The sequence below is a fragment of the Chiloscyllium punctatum genome, chromosome 26 (genome assembly GCF_047496795.1).
Source record: "Chiloscyllium punctatum isolate Juve2018m chromosome 26, sChiPun1.3, whole genome shotgun sequence".
Taxonomy (NCBI): Eukaryota; Metazoa; Chordata; class Chondrichthyes; order Orectolobiformes; family Hemiscylliidae; genus Chiloscyllium; species Chiloscyllium punctatum.
In genome coordinates this window covers 55111934-55128498 of record NC_092764.1, presented here as the reverse complement: position 1 = coordinate 55128498, position 16565 = coordinate 55111934, and the positions used below count along the sequence as shown (strand labels likewise).

General features: G+C 38.1%; 1 protein-coding gene across 2 annotated transcripts in view; it reads right to left on the bottom strand.

Moving 5' to 3' along the window:
- Window positions 1-16326, bottom strand: part of ctcf (CCCTC-binding factor (zinc finger protein)) — a 41241-nt gene extending 24915 nt beyond the window's left edge. The window contains exons 1-4 of one of the 2 annotated variants that reach the window (XM_072547438.1): window positions 16161-16326; window positions 8197-8961; window positions 5772-5942; window positions 114-247 (exon numbers count right to left, since the gene is read on the bottom strand). In XM_072547438.1, coding sequence (XP_072403539.1) covers window positions 114-247; window positions 5772-5942; window positions 8197-8956 — 1065 coding nt within the window. In that variant the 5' untranslated portion in view covers window positions 8957-8961; window positions 16161-16326. Of the gene's footprint in view, window positions 1-113; window positions 248-5771; window positions 5943-8196; window positions 8962-15877; window positions 16040-16160 lie in introns of those variants that run through there. The other variant, XM_072547439.1, reaches the window with a different exon arrangement.
- Window positions 16327-16565: the final 239 nt, after the last annotated feature.

Here is a 16565-nt window from a genome sequence, read left to right as displayed (position 1 = left end):
AATGCAGTCATAATATCATTAACCATTCTTATGAATCTACCTCTAATAAACTGAACCTTAAACTAGTGTTTGTCACTTAAAATTAATACAAACTCAAACATTTAACCTCTTACCTCCACACTAGCATAATCACACATAGAGCACTTGAATGGCTTCTCATGTGTGTGTTTGTAGCGACGATGCCTCACCAACTCCCCACTGGTCACAAATGCCATGTCACAATCAGGACACTTGTGTGGTTTAGTACCTACAAAATTTATAAAGATGATATTAATTTCATGATTTCGTGTAACTAGCATGGAACTTCTTTTCGTTAAGAGTTTAGAAACATTCAAGCTAGTAATCATTTATACAAATAAAATTACAGTTTTGAAACCATTACCACTTTCACATCAGAAAGTTTTTCTCCACTAAACTCATTAAAAGTGGCCTGAGATTTGAAAGATAAGTCTCATTTACCAAATTAAAATTCACTCTGCTGTTACACTTTCAATGTAATGTAAATTAATTACAATTTGTAACATCATCAGTATTTTTCTACAAATAAAAAGCAATAACGAAACCAGTTAAGAAAGAGTCACTCAATAAGAGAAAATAAAAGGGTTGCATGACGTTTGGAATTTTATCCACTTTGAACGAAAGGAAGCGTTCTGTCGTTTCAAACGAATCCATTTTCTTTAACCCCAGATGACAGCATTAGAAGGAACTTCAGACACAAATCCTAGGAGGATCTCAACTGAATGATTACGCATCGACATCTACCTTCTATTCTTAAATTCTATAATTCTCCCCTGACAAAATTGCCCAAATGACACATCACCCATCAAGCATTTTCCAAAGTTTTCACTCATAATTTTCCTAGTTAGATGCAGGAAAGCCAAGGTTGTGTTTCCTGGCCCCACAAGAAACTCTTTATAAAATGATCCTCTCAGAGTACTCTGGCTTCCAAAGTTAGGCATCAAGGCCCAGAAAATACATACAAACATTACATGATTCTGCTCTACCATGAAAAATATAAGATCCTACAGCTAGTATAGATTTTGCTCTGTTAGTTACTTCCCATTGAGAAATGTGTGTCAAACAGTTGAAAACCACTTTGGATTTTTGGTATCCGAGGGATGATATTACCAGAATGCTAAATACCCACTGAAAAGAAGGTCTGATAACATTACACCTTCAACTCCTTTGTTGGACCATTGTCAACCCAATTTTATAGCTTTGAACCACCAGCAAACCACAGCCTGTGAGTGAAAGACACAGAAGAAAATAATTTGATAACATTTCCACCACTCTTGCATTAACCAATGACCTCTAAGTTGGAATTGCATTCAGTCATGGAAGAATTCTTTGATCCACTGAAGCCAAGCTAAAATATTTAAACTAATCCCACTTCCCAACAATTGGCCTATAGACCCGAATGTTACAACATTTCAAGAGCTCATGTACACCTTTTAAGAGTGGAGATTTCCTGCCTCTACTGTCCTCTCAGGCAGTGCATTCCAGAATACAATTACTCTCTTGGTAGAAAAAAAATCCCTCAAACCCCTTCTCAGCCTCCTGCCCTTCTGCCCTTCACCTTCACCTTCAAAATATACACTATCTGGTCTTCAACAAGGGTACAGATGGTTTCCTGCCAAGCACTTCAATGTTCTACAACTTTACTTGGTCCTTTCTCAGCCTTTTCTCCTCTAAAGAAAATAATTTGTGCCTGTCCAGTCTCTCTTCACAGCTAAAACACTCTTGATGAATCTCCTCTGCACCCTCTACAGTGCAATCACATCCTCGCCATACTGCAAACAGCACTCCAGTTGTGGCCTATTCAAAGTTTTGTACAACTCCAACACAACCTCTTTACTCTTACCTGTGCCACGACTGATAAAGACAAGCATCCTGTATGCTAAATTGTCATAATGTCCAGAAATGTGTAGGTTAGATGGATTAGCCATGGGAAATGCAGAGCCACAGGGACCGGGGTTGGGTCTGGGTGGGATGTTCATTGGAGGATCAGCATGAACTCAATGAGTAAAATAGCCTGCTTCTGCACTGTAGGGATTCTATAATTCTACCACTGATGTGAGGTCAATAATTCCATGGTTTATCTCTACCACCTTTGCGAAGTGGAATACATTATCTGTTCCCCAGTCCACTGATAATTTCTTTCTAGCCATATGGAAAGTAAAAATCTGGATCACAGCTATTGTAATTTCCTTCCTCATCTCCCATGCAGTCTGGGATAGAACTCATTCAGACCTGAGGATCTATCCACTTTTAAGCCTACCAACGCCTCCAATACCTCCTCATTCTTTACGTCAATCTGCTCAATAATCTCTCCATAAATTCTATATCTAAATACTTTGTCTCCCAAGTACAGAAAAAAAGTGAAGTACTCATTTAGCACCTTACCAAGATTGTCCAGTTCTACACACAGGTTCTTTCCTTTGTTGCCAGTGGGCCCTGCTCTTTTTCTGGTTTCCTCTTCCCTTAATATACATACATAATATCTTGGGATTTTCACTAATCATAACAGTGTTTTCTTATGGTCCTCATGGCTAAGTTCCCCTTGTACTTTTTATATTTAAAAAAAACCTCCATTGATTTATTCCCCTCTGCACCTGCTAAAAATCTTTCTTTTCCTTATCTAGTCCCAAATATCCCTACACATCATGAGCTCTTTGAGCTTGTTGCTCCCACACCCTCCCCGTTTCATTTCTGAATGCTCCCCACCGTTCTGCAGATTTTCCCAACAACTGCTCACAGTCTACTTTGGGCAGATCCTGCCTTATTTGAATGAAGTCTGCTTTTCCCCAAATCAAAACACTTCGCAAAAAAAAACTTTCCCTTTTCCACAAAACCCAAAATCGTATTGCGTTGTGGTTGCTATTATTAAATTGCTCCTCCACTGTCGCCTCGACCACATTCATTCACCAGATTTATGTTCAACACATCGCCCAAAGGATGGCATTCTAAATGTAGACATTTAAAAAAAACTCTCCTGAACATATTTCATGAAATCTGTCCCCTCTAAACACTTTACACTATCACTGTCCCAATTAATGTTCAGGAAGTTGAAATTCACTAACATAATGTAATGTAATTACCCTATTGTTATTAACATCTCACTGAACTGCCAACATATCCGCTGAGTGCTTGGGGGGGTGGGGAGCTATAGCACATTCCCACCAATGTGACTACTCCATTTTTATTCCTAAATTCTCCCACACAGACTCATTTGAAAACCCATCCAAGAAACTGTCCCTCCTTAGTGCACATGGTGAATGTGCAGTATATGGTACACAGCTGCACATGGTAAACTGGTTACCATGCATCAAGGAACAAGCTATGTGATCTCAATGTGTAATCAAACTGAATTAATGACCTCATAGTCAAGGATTTTCTTGGCAAGAGTGATCATGTCATAATGGAATTTCACAATCAGTTTGAGGATGAGATGTGCAGATCTGAAACAAGTGCCTTAAACTTAAATGAAAGTAATGACAGAAATATGAAGATCAGGTTGGCTAAACTGGAATGAGTTAATATGTTAAAAGGTAAAATGGTACCGTAGCAGTGACACATATTTCAGATATTCAGAACTGTCAATGAAAACATTCTATTGATAAATAAAAATTCTACAAACAGAACCCACCATCCTAGCTACCGAAGGGCATTAAGGATGGTATCAAATTGAAAGACGTGCAATGATGCAGAGAATATTAACAGGCCAAAAGGTATGGAACATTTTCGATACTAAAGTATGAATAAATAAATGGAAAATTGAGAGTATAGAGAAAAATAAGTAATCCATAAGCTTCTACAAATATATAAAAAGCAAAAAAAAAAGGTGCTACTGTTGTGTTAGAGGCTGTAAATCTCCAACTGATGTTATGTAAGCATTCCCCTTTTGAATCGTGGATGTTAGTTGCATGAGGAGAAAGGAAGGAGTGCAAATGCTGGAGATCAGAATCAAAGAGTGTGGTGCTGGAAAAGCACAGCTGGTCAGGTACCATCTGAGGAGCAGCAGAGTCGACGTTTTGTGCATAAGCCCTTCATCTTATGCCCAAAACGTCGACTCTCCTGCTCCTTGGATGCTGCCTGATCAGCTGTGCCTTTCAGCACCACACTCTTCGACTCGATGCTGATTACATGAGAATTCTGGGTGCCTGAATTTGGATAACAGAGACATTATTGTATTATTGTAGAGTCATTATTGTATCCAAGGAGACCACTACCCATCACGTCTGTGCTAGTTGTCTGTACTGTTTCCCCACTCTACTGTTGCACACCTGAAGGTTTATTTGGCTCAACTGTCCACCTAATTTCAATTGAAATCATAACTGATGGCAATCCACCTAAATGCTCTAGATTCTGCAAAGGTGTCAGGATTAGAAAACAACAAACATAATACACTACCCAAGAGAGAGACAGAAATTAGGTAACTATAGGCCAGCTCTTCTAACATGACATTGGGAAAATGCTAGGATCTATTTTTAGAGCAATAATAGCAAAGCATTTAGAAAATCATAATACAATTAGACAAATTCAACATGGATTTCTGAAAGGGAAGTCACATTTGACAAATGCATTAGAGTTCTTTGAGTAGTAAGTATGGTGGATAAAGGTGTACCAGCAGATATACATATTAGATTTCAAAAAGACATTTGATAAGATGCCTCAGGAAAAATTGATAGTTTTGCAGGTTGGCAAATTCTAACTAGTCGGAAGTCAGTACTGCAGATGCTGGAGATCAGAGTCAAGATTAGAGTCATCATCAGGAATGAAGAAGGTCTTTTGCCCAAAACATCAATTTTCCTGCTCCTCGGCTGCTGCCTGACCTGCTGTGGCTCTTTCAGCACTAATCTAAATTCTAACTAATGAAGTGTCACAGGGACCAGTGCTTGAGTTTAAACTATTTGTGACTTGGATGACTATATTATATTGTAATGATGCAGAGGTGGGTAGGAAAGCAAAATGTTAGGGGGAGACAGTCTGTAAAAGGATATACAGTTAAGTGAAGGAACAAATTGGCAAGTGAAGAAAAATGTGGAAAATGCAATAGGTACATGTGGAGGCAAGAGGATTAATATAATTTTATAACAGATAGGAACCTTCATTTCAGTTAAAGAAGTTTGCCTAAGAAAACTTTAAAGGAGAAAACCTTTGTTTAAAGAAAGGGTTAACATAAGAAACAACACCGATATTACAGTACATCTTTAAGGGGTTCCTGTAAATTACCTGCTGTGCCTTTCAGCCTGCTATTAGAAATTATTCACAGAAGTATCAGCCACATAAATCTCATCTCATTCTTGTTAGCAATTGAGACAGGAAGAATCAAAAAGTAGTTATTTACCTGAAGACAGACTACAATATGCTGTAGTACAGAGAGAACATGTCCTTTTACATGAATTGCAACATGTTAAAGGTAAATGGCACATTGGCCTTCATTTCACATAGGATGGAGTACGAAGGTAGAAAATCCTCTTAGAACTGTATCCAGTATGGTCAGTCTATTTAAGTTGACAACTGGCCGCAGGATGAATTTGTGAAGCTTTCATTACTTTCCCCACATTGATATAGTATAAATGTTTGTTTGTATCAAAAAATTAGTGATGAATGAAATATGTGTTTGCTAAGAAACACATTCTTTTTGAAACTAAAAACGTTACTCGAAATTTTTTGAAATTTAAAGATTTTTTTTGTCGGAAATCTTTTAAAACTGCACCCAAAACCACTAGACAATACCGTGACACTTCAAATTTTTAATATCCTGTTACCTGTGTGTGTGTTGAGATGGTTCCTCAGAAGCGTCACTGTTCGAAAAGCTCGACCACAAAGGTGGCACTTATGTGGTCGCTCATCAGTGTGGCTTTTCATGTGCCGGTCTAGATTAGAACGCCGGGGACAAGTATAGCTGCACAATTCACACTGGAATGTTTTCTTCACCCCTAAAATAAAATCACACGACATATGAAAATAGATTTTCTGTTACAAGCATTGGTGTGATCCGCTAAGATACAAGAAACTGCTTAATATAAAATATTATTTGAAATTACTTCACAATTAGCTGTAATCTATGCTTTCCTCAAAACTTCAATTTGCTGTTCAAGAAGCAAAAAAAACCCCAGTACTTTGTAACTTGCTGTGCACACAGAGATGCCTTATTCATTCCATTTCGCATCTACTTAGGAATGAAATTGCATGGCAACTTCCGAAAATCTGCCAAAATTAAGAATACTGCACATGAATTTACAGGACATTTATAATACTGTGTACATTTTTAAGCAATTAATGTCCAAACTTAACAATATCAAGTCAAAACATTTAAAAATTTGTAAACAAATTGGTCCATCCCATAAAATTATAAGTGTCAGATGCCATTTTTAAAAGTAATTTTAACATGTAAAGAAGTTACATGTGGAGGCAAGAGGATTAATGTATTTGATAACAGATAGGAACCTTCATTTCCGTTAAGAAGTCTGCCCAAGAAAACTTTAAAAGAGGAAACCTTTGTTTAAAGAAAGGGTTAACATTAGAAATGACACAGGTATTACAGTACATCTCAAGAAGTATCAGCCATATAAATCTCATCTCATTCTTGTTAGCAATTTAATTGTAACTTATCTAGCCAAATCATCTCAGGTGATTTCTACCTTTTACATAACCATCTCAGTTAAGTATCAGTGGATGATTCCAAACAGAACTGTTTATTATAAAATAATGATTATGTGACCATTACGAATAAAACAATGACATCTGTTTGAAATGGTATTCCCTTTTGTTATAGCACTTTAAACACATACATAACTATACATTTCCCTATTGAACAGCAGGGTCCAGCACAGAGAGACATTTGAAGCAACAAGGATTAATAACATTCTCTCAGGAAAATAATAATTTAGGAAACAAGACAGAAAATTCTATTGTGATCCATTCCCTTCTCAAGCTATTAATGTGGTCCTATGTGCATATTAATTACAAAAATGTGGAGATCACATTAACTCGCAATTCTCTCAATCAAAACATCTAACAGTAAAAAGAGCTGTATTTATTTTTAATATTTTTTGTTCGTGACATTAATAAATATTTGAACAAGTTGCTATTCTCCCTGAGTTAAAGCATTTCCTGCACTCAAATAGCAGAGGAACATTACACGATTATCCAGTACTTCCAGATTATATGAAGTTCAATCACATCACTAAAATTTTGATCTTCGTAGAACTGTGGCAAGACAAGGTTGCTAGATTCATCACCTTTGAGCTGCTCTCCATTTTGCTAGGTGACTTGCTCTCAGTTTTACACTAGTCTGAATGCAGCCTAAGAATCATGAAACAAAACAGATTTCCCAACCTCGCATCTCAGATTTACTCTCCACACAAAGAAAATCTGAAATATATGCTCAAGCTGAAAATTAACCAAATATCTGGACAGCAAAGGTGATACAGCTCAAAACATTTCTTTTGTCAACTAGTACTAATGGCATTACATCCTTAAATAGTACATCTGCTAAAAAGAATTGGAAACCCAACTGTTGAGCACTTGCCTTGGATAACGTTTAATGTTTGGAGGGTTATTAAAAAACAAAATCTTTGCATGCTGCAGCAGTTAAACACAATTCCAATAGATAAGGGGAAAGGGATAGTTTCCTCTCATACTGACCAATGCACATGAAAGTTACTATTTGACTGGATTTATCCCACAGTTTTATCACGTGGCATTGTCAACAAGCAAGGTTATTTACTGATGCAAGGTTGTTATTTGAAACAATAAGTTGTTACTTACAACAGATTAGTCACATCTGAATTGGTCACCCCAAAGACAGCAATTGATATACAAAATCATGTAGTAACAAATTCAACTACAATATTGTTACATGACTTAAAACTCAGGTTGATTACGAGGTCCAGAGGAATAGAGAGTGTTTAGAGGCAAAAAAAACCTAAGGGAAAATGTTTTGCATAATAAAAAACTAAATGCAAGACTCTAAGATCAAACTAAGCACTGCACAATTTTAAGAGATCTTATGCAATTATTCAAACCCCACTGTCACATCTACCAATATCACCCAAATGAAAGAAAGGCATATATCCTGAGCTTCATCACATCCCTCACAAATATTCCATACATGCAGTAATAAATTACTTTGAAGAGGTGCAATCGATATGTAAAATTTGGGAGTGAAACACTGTAACATTACTATACCTTTCTTCTTAATCTTCATTGGTTTTGGAGGCTTCATGGTTCCAACTGCCTTCTCTACATTAACCTCTGAAAGTAAACCTTCCTGCTGTTCCTCTTCAAAATCATATACAGATAAGTCAACATCTTTGGAATCATCCACCTTGTAACGTAGTTTATTTTTTTTCTTTTTGACTTTTTTTACAGGTGGCTGATAATCAGGATCTTTCTGCCAGGCAGCAGAAGCATCCTCATTTTCTCGCACTTCTATTGCCCCATCTTCCACTGTCTCCACTTCACCATTGGCACCTACTTTCACAACCTGAAAGCCTTCTGGTAGGGGAAGAGTATGACAGATTACAGGATCTCCTTCCTGAAGTCCATCCTTGGGAGCTTCATTTTCATAGTTTCCTTGCAGTTCATCAATGCTGCTTTGGGCTACCTGCACAAGCTGCAGCTCCCCAAGATTTATTGGCTGCTCTTCCATATTCACAACCTGCAATGTGATAATCTGTGTGTCATCTACAGTGTCTGACTCATGAGCTCCACCCTCAATTGGCTGCTTCATTTGAAGTAGTGTAGGGTCCAATGGCTGCATCATCACCACTTGCACATTGCTGTTCATATCTTGCGCTGCTACCTCACCACCCTCCGATTCTTTCTGTTGCCCATCGACATCTTCTGGTTGTCCACCTTCTCGTCGCCTTTGATAAGTTTTGTGCTCTTTGACCTTCGTAAACATTTCTGACTCTTCCACAGCCACATTTTCCGATTCAGTCGCCATGGCAGCTAAAACATAAACAAAAAGTTAACATTTATTGTGGCGTTTTACAGTTTATAAAATCAGTTCAATATAATTTAAAGTTCATTTTAGAAACAGTAAAATCACCAGATTTGTTTTTACTGTGAATGTCACCAAATAGAACCTGGTTTTCAAATAATTCAATAAAATTCTATTAGAGAAAAAGCATGCAATTACTAAACTTTTCTGGTTTTATACCATCTATTATTAGGTTTAAAACTTCAAATGAACAAAAATAATAGCAGTATCATGTAATGTTTGTAACAGTGTTGATTCCACTCTCCCTTTCTTCAAAGATAGGCCAGAAAACTGCAAAATGAAGAGAACAGACACTCTAAATTGCCATCTTTATTTCATTTATATATACTTGGTATCAAAAACTTAGTTCATTAATGACTTTTTATATGGGCCACTCAATTCCAGGTTAAAAGTCTCATACATGTCCATCTAGCTCGATGAGACTAAAAACCTGGGATTTACAAATATTGCAAGGAGTAGTTTTGAAGCTGTTCTCATAGATTAATGTTCAAGTACAGAATGTGTCAGTGTAGGAAGCCATTCACTCCATTGTACTTGTGATGGTTTTTGGATAGAGTTATTCCACAAGTACCAGACCACAGTTCTTTTGTTCTAACCCTGTAATTTAATTTCCTCTTCAAATATTTACCCTTTTCTTTTGAAGATTACTATTGATTCTACTGCCATCAACCTTTTAAGTATTCCATATAACAAGAGCTTATGCAAAAGCATGGTTTCCTTGTGTTACCATTGGATTTTTTTTTACCAATCTTCTCACATCTATGTTCACAGATTCTGCCACTTGAAATTATTTCTCATTTTTCTTCCAAAAATGTAGTACCTTCAAAACTTACATTACTTACATGACCAATATCGACACTGTATACAAGTGAGTGATAAATCTGTTTCTTCTAATATTCCTCAATACATTTTAGAATGATAATCAATATTTACAGTGTTTATTACTTATCAAATGTACTGCCTGACAGAACTTTCACAGGCTCCAATCCTTGATGCAATATGGATAAGGCATCTTAAAACACTATATTCTTACGGCAGCGTGGGGTTCTGAAATTTACAACAAGCAAACTTTCATAAGATTCCTTCTTGATTTAAAAATCTTGATCAGATGTCCTTTTAAAATCTTCTCTTATCAAAGTAGAACTACTCCAATTTTGTCAGTCTGTCTATACAAATGAATTTGTTCATAGAATAATACTAGAAAGATTCGTCTTCATTCTTTCAAAATGCCTTGAAATGTTTCCAAAGCAGAGTACCCAAAATTGAACAATACTCCAGCTGAGAGTTTACTTGTGTTTTATAATAATTTCCTTGCTTTCACACTTTGGGCGACTATTGATAAAGCTAAAGATCCAACACTTTTTTTTAAAAACTGCCTTAGTGCACACAAATACTGCTTCTCCACAACCTTCCTACCAAAATCATGAAACAATTAAAAAAATGAATTTCCTTTAACAAATCTAAACAGATTTTAATTTATGGGCATATACTTTTGCAAATACTAATTAATTTTTTTCAATTCATTATGCAAGTTTTCCACAGACCTTAGGCAAATTGGCTGGTAGTTGCCAAGTTTATTTCCCCAATTCTAAAAAAAAGCCTGTCACATCTGCAATCCATCAATTTCATGGCATCACCCTCATATTGAAGGAGAATTGGAAAGTTGTGGTTAGAGCCACAATTCATGGGCTCTGTTCTATACCAGGGCACGGAATCCATCTTAACCAGATAACATCTCTATTTTGAAGTCCACCAAACTTTTAATAATATATTTATCAGATTTCATTTTATCCAGTCACTACTCCTATATTGTTACTTATGCAGCATTTTCTTTTCCTTTAGTGAAGCTAAATGAAAAGTAGTCATTTGGTCCTCAGCAACATCGTCACAAGAATGCCTTCTAATTGATCCCCAATCAGCCCTACTTTGCCACTAACTACTTTTTAAAAATATTTATGTTAGCTGTTATTCTATTCTCTCACTCTCATCCCCCTACTTACTTCTTTATTAGATCTCTATATCTTTATGCTCAGCTCAATTCTTTTTAATGTTAGTTATGCCAAGTCTCCTTTCTTGATCTCAGTTTAATTGCATTCAAGGAGCTCAACCGTTGGATGCTCTTTCTTTCAGCCCCATGGGAATGTATCTCCTCTGCTTAAGTCCCTTCAGTGGGAAAGCCCCTGACTATTTAATCAATGATTTTCATCACAGTTTTCAAGCTAATACACCTGGATTAGTTCATTCCCGATTCCAGTTAATAACACTTTTTTTTGCAACTCCACAAGGTGGTCAAGTTCAAAAGCTATGATCTGCTATGGCAGTTGTTTATCCCCCATTAGGGTGAAGCCAAATGAGACTAAAAACATTTAACTTTGTAGCTCATCACCAAACAGTAAGTATAATTTAATTACTGTTATTTGTAATGGAAAACATGACTTCTAAGTGACTTCTCCACCCACTCAACTACACTAATTTTTGAAAGTCACTCAGGAGAAAGCAGCAGTTAAATGTCTTTTTAATATTCATAAGTCAATACACATGAAGACCATTCTGTTCACTTGATTTCACCCTTCTAGCATTCCAACCATGCCCTCAGGAAACAATTGCAGTACAGTGGCAAAACAGTCTTGGTTTCAAATGTCATTCAAGGCAACCCAGCCAGCTGATAATCACACAATCTCAACAAATATTTCTGGACATATCCTAAGTTTCTCTCTCAGAACCACGAGCATGTACATCATCGCACCTCATGATCATCTTTTCTGGGTTTACTTTCTCTACCATATTATAGTCTTCATTTACAAGGAAAATGTCTTCACAGTAGTGATTCTGCTCATCATTTATGAATTTTCTAAGTAGCAGGTGGCTGCTTTCAAGTTGCAACTAAAATGATATGCCATTCTACTGGCGCAGCAGCTGCAAAACTAATTTTGACATCTCCTGGGCTTTGACATAACTCCCTGATCACTTGTTTGTATCAACCTCATCCTGTTTTTGATTGCTTGGTGCCATCACCCAACACCTAAGTCCCTCAACTTGCCTTTTGGAAAGTTCCAGTCCTCTCAACCCTCCCAAATTCACCAATACCCTCGAAAGACTATTTGAATTTATAAATAAATATCGCAACTTATTTGTGACCAAATAAGTCAAAATTCTTTCTAAAATCTTGGTTACATCACAATTCTACATTCACTCTCAAACTCAGCGTAAAATATAAATTTATTATAAAATAGTCATCCAGCTTTTTCACCTATAGCCAGTTCTCAATTGGACTTCAGTCAACATATCTTAAGATTTACAGTCATAGAGATACACGGCACAGAAACAGATCTTTCAGTCCAAATCATCCATGCCAAACAGATATTATTACCAGATAAATTAATCTAGTCCCATTTGCCAGCATTGGCCGGTATTCGTCCAAACCCTTCCTATTCATATACTTATCCAGATGCCTTTTACATGTTATGATTGTACCAGCCTCCACCACTTGTTCTATACATGCGCCACTCTCTACATCAAAAAGTTGATCCTTAAGTCCCTTAAAAGTATTTCCCCTCTCACCTTAAATCTAGTGTTGTATTCCCTTAGCCTGCAGAAAAGACCTTGGCTATTTACCCGATCCATACTCCTGATTTGATAAACTTGTATAAGGTCACCCCTCAGCCGCAGACATTCCAGGGAAAATAGCCCCAACCTATTCAGCCTCTCCCTATAGCTCAAACCCTCTAACCTTGCCAACATCGTCACAAATCTTTTCTAAGCCCTTTCAAGTTTCACAAAATTTTTCCTACAGCATGGGTGGCACAGTGGTTAGCACTGCTGCCTCACAGCCCCAAGGACCTGGGTTCAATTCCCACTTCGGGCGACTGTGTGGAGTTTGCACATTCTCCCAATGTCTGTGTGGGTTTCCTTGGGTTCTCCAGTTTCCTCCCACAGTTCAAAGATGTGCAGGTTAGGTGAATTAGCCATGCTTAATTGTCCCTTAGTGTTAGGTGCATTAGTCAGGGTACGTTTAGGGTAGGGCAATGGGTCTGGGGAGGTTACTCTTCGGAGGGTCAGTGTGGACCTGTTGGGCTGAAGGGCCTTTTCCAAACTGTAGGTAAACTGATCTAGCAGGGAGACCGGAACTCAATGCAATACTGCATTCCAAAAGCTTTTGGAATACTAGGATTTAATGAAATAAAAGAATATACTGATGTCAAATTCACATGTAACCATCCAATTCCAGACATTGTATCACTTTATAGGAATGAAATCACAAAGCAAGCTCTGACTTATCTTGGAAATTTAATTAAGTACACTATGCCTCAGGAGAAGTCAACAATTCTATTTAACTCACTGTACTATTTCACATAACTTTTGGTCACTTTTACAAAGACATTAAAGACTACTGTCCTATACATTTATCAATAAATAACCAAGATACTGCATAGGAAGACTGAGTGACAGATCTGATTAGCACAATGCCTCAGTTTAAACCTAACAGTGGAAACAGATTTTGCCCACACCTTCACAATATAGGTCCCTATCAATCTTGTTTATGAAAAAACACAGAACAGTACAGTACAGGAACAGGCCTTTCAGTCCACCAGGTCTGTGCCGATCACAATGCCATTCTAAACTAATCCCGTCTGCCTGCGCATGGTATATATCCCTCTATTCGCTGACTGTTGACATGCTTGTTGAAATGCCTCTTAAACTGTGCTAACATATCTGCTTCTGCCACCACCTCTGGGGGAAAAAAAGCTTGATTATCCACCCTATCCATGCCTCTCAATTTTATATACCTCTATCAGGTCACCCCTCCGCCTCCAATGTTCTAGTAAAAACAATTAAGTTTGTCCAACTTCCTCTTATAGCTAGGTAACATCCTGATAAATCTCTTTTGCACCCTCTCTATATCCTTCCTACATGGTGGCAACCAGAATTTTACACAATTGTCCAAACGTGACCTTACTAAAATCAGTTGCAATTGACTTGCCAAATTTTATACTCAATGTTTTGACTGAGAAAGACAGGCATGCAGAATTATTTTTACCACAAATTGAATTCAAATTCCCTTAGGTGCTCTAGCAGGATTTGAACCAGAATCCCCAGAACATCACTTGGACCTCTGGATTAACAGTCTGGTGATAATGCCACTAGGCGACCACCACTTCCCACCTATTAATTTAGGTATTTGTGTGGCTCCTCTTAACAAGCACCTAAGTTACCTCACATTAGTAAGCTCCAATCAATAGAAGAGATCATCTCAGCACAACCAGTTTCCATGGATGTGGTTGTAACTTTACAATCTGGCATAGGTAGTTACATTTTATCAAAAAATTTTGTTTAAAATTCAAGCAACATGAAATGAATTTGACATCAAATGTTCAGCATAAAGTTACCATTAGTTCAGTTCCTTCAGTTGATGTGGAAACAGACTTTACCCATGCAGGTTTGGAAAACTCCAATTTTCTTTCAATTTCAAAGAAAAAAGTGGCATGTAAATTCTTATGAAACTTGCAAGTAGTTGTGAAATATCCTCAAACCCACTCCATGATAAATAAAGTTAAATGGTGCACTAAACCTCCAAACACTGTTACCTATGATCAAGTTGCACTGAACAAACAGATAGACAAATTATTCTATTAATACTGCCATCAAATTTTAAGAGTTATTTCAGCATAGCAACTTGACAGCAATTCAGAAACAGCTGCAAATGCTACACTTTGCCCATTTCAGTTAAGTCAGATTGCACTTTTAGGTCTGTAAGCATTATATCAAGATTCATATTTTGCAATTCCAAAACAATGATCCTGATGTTGTTACACAGTATTGGGTTTCTCAAATCAGGAGCTGTGCAGCTAAAAAAAAGTATTCAGCACATCCTACCAATACTCACAAGAATACATTTTCCTCAAAGTGCATGGAACATCCACTTGAGATATATAAAAACAACTTTAGGAGATTAGAAAAATTTGCTGACAGTACAATTGTTGCTGTCTTTTAACCCCAAGTTCAGTCAAGTGCCATATTCTGAGAAAATGCAGGACTTCTTGCAGTCTTAATTGAATGGCTACAATTCAATTAAAAAGTTCAGATTAAAAATTGGCTAGACCTTTTACATTTATAATAGTTGAGAAATAGTTATGGTAAATGCATAATTTAACAAGTTTTAAAATAATTATACTTCCTATTTAAAATGTGGAATATTTTGCATAAAATGACAGCTCACTACTTTTAATTAATGTAAAATATTTATAAACCATTATGACTATTTAATCTTTTGATTTAAGCGCTACGTTGATTACAGTAAATTTGCTTAGGTTAGGCTTAACACCAAAGCGAGAGTGTCAGGCCAGACTATGTGTTACTTCCTTCTCAAAGACACTTGACATATTGCATTTGCAAATAATGGATTTGTTTATCTAGATTGATTCATACTAGAAGTAAAAGTTTTTGGAAGGTAGGTATTGTGCGGGGTGGGTGGTAGGGTTGCCATCGTTTGTTGGATTAAGATTGCAAAGCTTCATTAAAAATGAGTCTGGTTTGCTTAAAATGGCGACGGGATGGGGAGGGCGAGAGCGATGTGTTTCCATTCCCTCTCTGCCCCCCCACAACCAACCCACCCACAATCTCCCGTTAGAAATAACCCGCCACTTTGCCCTGCCGCCTGCGATCAGCCCGGTTATAGAGGGAGCTCTTTGCAATTTACTGCCACCGAGCGGGCCCTGGCGATAGACACAGAGAGAGGGAGGAAGGCACTGGCAGTCGGACGGACGGGGGAGGGGAAGTGAGTGGGAAGGAAGGCAGGCGCTGCTGTGGAGCGGCCGCAGCCGGGGAGCCGAGCCGCGGGAACAAAGAGGAAAGGCCCGGCCTCACCTCCCGCATGCCAGCAACCAGCCCCAGAGAGGACTCAGCCGCCGCAGCCGCCCCTCCCCCAAGCGGGCCTTCGGACGGCGAGGTGATTTTTATTTTTCGGGGCCGCCTTTTGGGGAGATTTCTTTAGCTACAGGATTGCAAGTTTTTTTTTCCCCGAGTATTTTTTCTGTCTGAATATAACGATAGAGGGAGACAAACACACCCAGCGCCGACAAGCCCCATCGTGACACCTAGAGGCGGCACAAAGGACCTGCATTTGGCCCCTCTAACCGTTCTCACTTACATTTTCACCGTCTTTTCTTGCAAGAAAACTCCCTTTCGGTGTCTCCCCGTGCCCGCGTGAGGCGCCCGGCCACCCGAAACACCGTGAAAGCGCGGCACCAATCGGTTAAAACGTTCCCATTAGAGCAGAGAAGAGAAAATGGCGGCGCCCTCCCTGATTGCGCATGCTCGGCAGCGCCACAACTGTGGGGACATGCGCAGGGCACTGTGGGTAGTAGACTGAAAACGCGCGAACTTTTCGCTTTCAAAAAGAAACGGTTTAAACGGTTGCAAGGGAGCGACGACCGGGTCGAGAGGCCGCCATCCCGGAGGTGACGTCTACAGGGAACAACATGGTGTCTCTGGCATGATTTGGCAATAAACAGGCCAAGTGGTTTCCCCAATCGAATCTGTTTGTACCTGTTGC